Raw genomic sequence first — 3,915 nt, 5'->3', positions numbered from 1 at the left:
TGCCCTGATTCCCACTATTCCTGGCAAGAAAGATACAAGAATAAATCTACAACGCACACTAATAGAAGAAACTTGAAACTCAAACTGAAATTAAAATTCTCCTGTTAAACTTTGCAAGAAGAAAACATGGCAGAAATGGCATGTCTATAGACAAAATTTAATAGTTATTGACATAGTACACATTTTGAATGAACTAGATCCAAAGGATTTATGTACATTTGGACACAAAACATACTATTCGTTAGCATGTAACAACTGAAAGGCTGTCACACACGGGGAACACTGGTGACAAGGTAACAAATTTTAGATCAGGCTTCGACAATAACAATAAATGGAGACTGAAAATTATAGTTGACTCTTGTAAAAGTGTTCCTCTTTAAAATTTATTTTTACATTTATGAATGGATCTAAAACAAATTATAATATGGGACCAAATCCAAGTTAAGATATTCAGCATTCTAAAGATAAAGACATATTGTAGACAAGTTTAAATGATCTCGCTAATTGCAAGTTCAAATTAATTAAGTTTATAAAACTAATTCATAAACAAGACAATATTTTTTTATTAAAGTTATTGCTACTTCATTCATTCTGCTAATTAGGTCAATGTTTTTATTCATATTATGAATATATTATATATATATATATATATATATATATATATATATAATGTAAATTTCCATTGATACACTTCAGGATTCTTTGATAGAAATACATAGTTATTAGGTAAATTTAACCTAGTGGCAAATTATCCTTTGTGGTAAAACTGTATTAAATACATATTCGTCTTCTCATATTCCATGCAATTTTAAACATCATCTAGAATATTTTGGTGCTAAGACACTTCTATTCTGCTACTATTAATGCCTTGTCCTTGAGCATTTTCCCAATTCCCTCAACTGCCTTTCCTTCTGTTCTTCTGTCTCCCGCATCACAAGGCAGGAGAGAGGCCTGCGGGACTGGCAGAGGCTTCTGTCTATACCTGGCGAGTCCCAAGAGAGGCTCAAAAAAGAAAATGCGTTATTTTTAGAAAATGCTGCATGGCGCGTTTCCTTCTTAGAGAATGACAAGGTGCTGAAGGAATGGTCTGAAAGACCGGACATCTCAGTTTTCATTCTAATTATCCCCTTAGCTTGCTGAAGAATCTTGGAGAAATTCATTAGTCCAATTGTTTCTCTGTTCTTAATCTTTAACACGAGGGCCTTGGTTTTTAATCCATACATGTAAAAGTTGACGGAGAGTTTAAAGTTATCTGGTTTGATCAAACATTCCTAGTGTGTGTGTGTGTGTGTGTGTGTGATGTTATGAATAGTTATATTTTTATTCTGATGAAAAGATTATCCAATAAATGGTTGCTTATTATTGAAAACAGGTGACTTGGGAAGACATATTAAACAGTAGTTTGAGTGGAAAAGGTCACATTATTTTTGCAAAAAGAAAAAAAATGTGTTTAAAAAACTAGAAAAAAATATCAGGAATGAGCATATATGCCAAAGTATGAACATTGATAGCCTCTGAGTGTACAGAAATATGGACATTTTTCTAGGTTTCTACACTGTCGAGTATTTTCCAAAAATTTTAAGAGGAGTCAGTATAACTTTTATAATATTGAAACATACACTCTCAGAAAATAATGTATATGTTCTGAAATTTTACCCTTATTGCCCAAGAAAAACTCAACTTTCACATTTCCAAACAGCTTTGTTCGCTGGTCTGCTTGCTGTTAGCGCTAGTGGTCTTGATGTCACTCTTTGGCATAAACTCATTTCCCTGTTTCTTGACTGGAGTTACAAATAAATGAGCAGCATGATGTGGTGATGAGAGTTTAGAAACTGAGAGAGCCAAAACTGGGTTCGGATTCCAGCTCTATTATTTACAGTGTAGTTTAAACAAATCAATTCACCACATCACATTTAATTTTCTCCCCTGTGTAATGGGAGAATGGTGCCTACTTAATAAGATTCTAGTGAACATAAATAACCAATAGGAGGCAACTTGACCATAGAGAACTCAACGTACGTGAATGAGGTCCCATTTGTTTCTGTGTCCGGTAAGAATGTTCAGTTTCAGCTGCCACCATCGAATCTCTAAAAGCAGGGTGAAGCATGCCCCAGGAAAAGCATCTCTCTCTCTCTCTGACCTCAAACTCTACTAGTCCAAGTTAGGATTAAAGCCTTCATTTTGTACTTCACCCCTTGTAGTTGAACTTCACACCAGCCCTATACATGGTTGTCCAAAGAAATTGGAATTGCATTACTCTAAGTGCCCAGATAAGTTTATAGCTAAAGTAGGGATTAAAAAAAAAACCCAAGTCACAATGTGGCCATGCAGCTCACAATCAGCTAAGATGTGTACAGTGCAAAGCACCATGCTGGAGTTGTAACATTTGTAGAATGCTGTATCATTTACAATTAGTAAAGATTATTTAATTAAATAAATATCAATCAGATGACCACTACATTTTATTAAATGCCTATACATAAGCATTGGAAAATGCGAAACAAGTTTGATCCGTACTGCAGCAGTGCTGAATTTCTTATCCCTTTCAAATATTTGAAAATATTTTTCCCTGCAGAAAGTTATTGAATGAAAGAAAAAAATACTGCAAAAACTGTTATTGCTATGAATTATGTATAAAAAAGTAAAACTAATCACATGCACACATGTATTTATTTCAATATCCTGAGTAGGGTACACATATCACATTAATTTTATTAGAGATTAAAACTGACAAAGCCAAATGTATCTTCATTAATTTATGTCTGCAAACATCCACACTATGTACATGGTGGTTGTGAATTTTCATAGGTCATTTTCCCAGTCATTGAGAGTTATTGTCTGTTTCCTTTAATTGCACAAATTCTTTAATAAACTCCCAAAGGTTCCTTAAAATATATAACAAATAAATATAATAGATTAGAAAAATGTAAATTAAGCATAAAAAAAGTTTCAAAATGAACATCTATTTTAGGACACATTTGCTCAAAAACACAAAATGAGTGTTTGCAATCCTCCACTTCGATTTTAAAGGTTAGTTTCATAGAGTTTTGGCCTTGAATGTAGCAAAGATTCTCTGTACATAAGGGCAAACCCCCTGCAATTTTCCATATTAAGTACAGTGTGGNAAAAAATGTATACACGTTTTAAGGAAGGAAAACTATTAAAATTGTAATACTCAATATATCCAATAACAAAAGATGAATACAAATCACGTTTGACTTCTGCAATTACAAGACGTGCTCGAAGGCTAGACACTTCTGATTATGGCAAACTACTGCTTGAGCAATGTTGACCAAAATGTCCACTTGTATACATTTTTTTGGCACCCCTGATATAGTCAATGGAATATTATTCAGCTGTAAAAAACAAACAAACAAACAAAAAAACTTGCCATCTGCAACAACATGGATAGACTTAGAGGGTATTGTGCTGAGTGTAGTAAGTCAGATAACAAAAGACAAATGTCATATAATTTCACTTATAAGTGGAATCTGAAGAACAAAATAAATGAACAGAAACAAACTCATAGATACAGAGAACATTTTGATGGTTGCCATATGGGAGGTGGGTGAAAAAGGGGAAGGGATTAAGAAATACAAATTGTTAGTTATAGTCAGGAGCATGTAAAGTACAGCATAGGGAATATAGTCAATAACATGGTAATAACTATGGATAGTGCCAGGTGGGTACTAGACTAGACAGGGAATCAACTCATAAATTATATAAATGTCTAACCACTATCTGTACACTTGAAACTAATATAAAATAATATTAAATGTCAGCTGTAATTGAAAAATTTAAAAAGGGGGAAAAGATAAAGGGGAATAAGAGGTCCAAACTTTCAGGTATGAAACAAATAAGTCATGGGGATGTAATGTACAGCATGGGGATTATAGTCAATAATATTGTGATAAC

General features: G+C 33.3%; 1 protein-coding gene across 4 annotated transcripts in view; it reads right to left on the bottom strand.

The window, feature by feature from the left end:
• Window positions 1-138: 138 nt before the first annotated feature.
• CUNH6orf118 (chromosome unknown C6orf118 homolog) overlaps window positions 139-3,915 on the bottom strand; it is a 23,431-nt gene continuing 19,654 nt past the window's right edge. For all 4 annotated transcript variants that reach the window (XM_019628174.1, XM_019628176.1, XM_019628177.1 and 1 more), the window contains one exon: window positions 139-2,885. In XM_019628174.1, coding sequence (XP_019483719.1) covers window positions 2,822-2,885 — 64 coding nt within the window. In that variant the 3' untranslated portion in view covers window positions 139-2,821. The remainder of the gene's footprint in view (window positions 2,886-3,915) is intronic.

The sequence above is a fragment of the Hipposideros armiger genome, unplaced genomic scaffold, assembly GCF_001890085.2.
Source record: "Hipposideros armiger isolate ML-2016 unplaced genomic scaffold, ASM189008v1 scaffold_753, whole genome shotgun sequence".
Classification (NCBI taxonomy): Eukaryota; Metazoa; Chordata; class Mammalia; order Chiroptera; family Hipposideridae; genus Hipposideros; species Hipposideros armiger.
The sequence above is the reverse complement of the archived record's forward strand: the minus strand, read 5'-3'. Positions and strand labels throughout refer to the sequence as shown.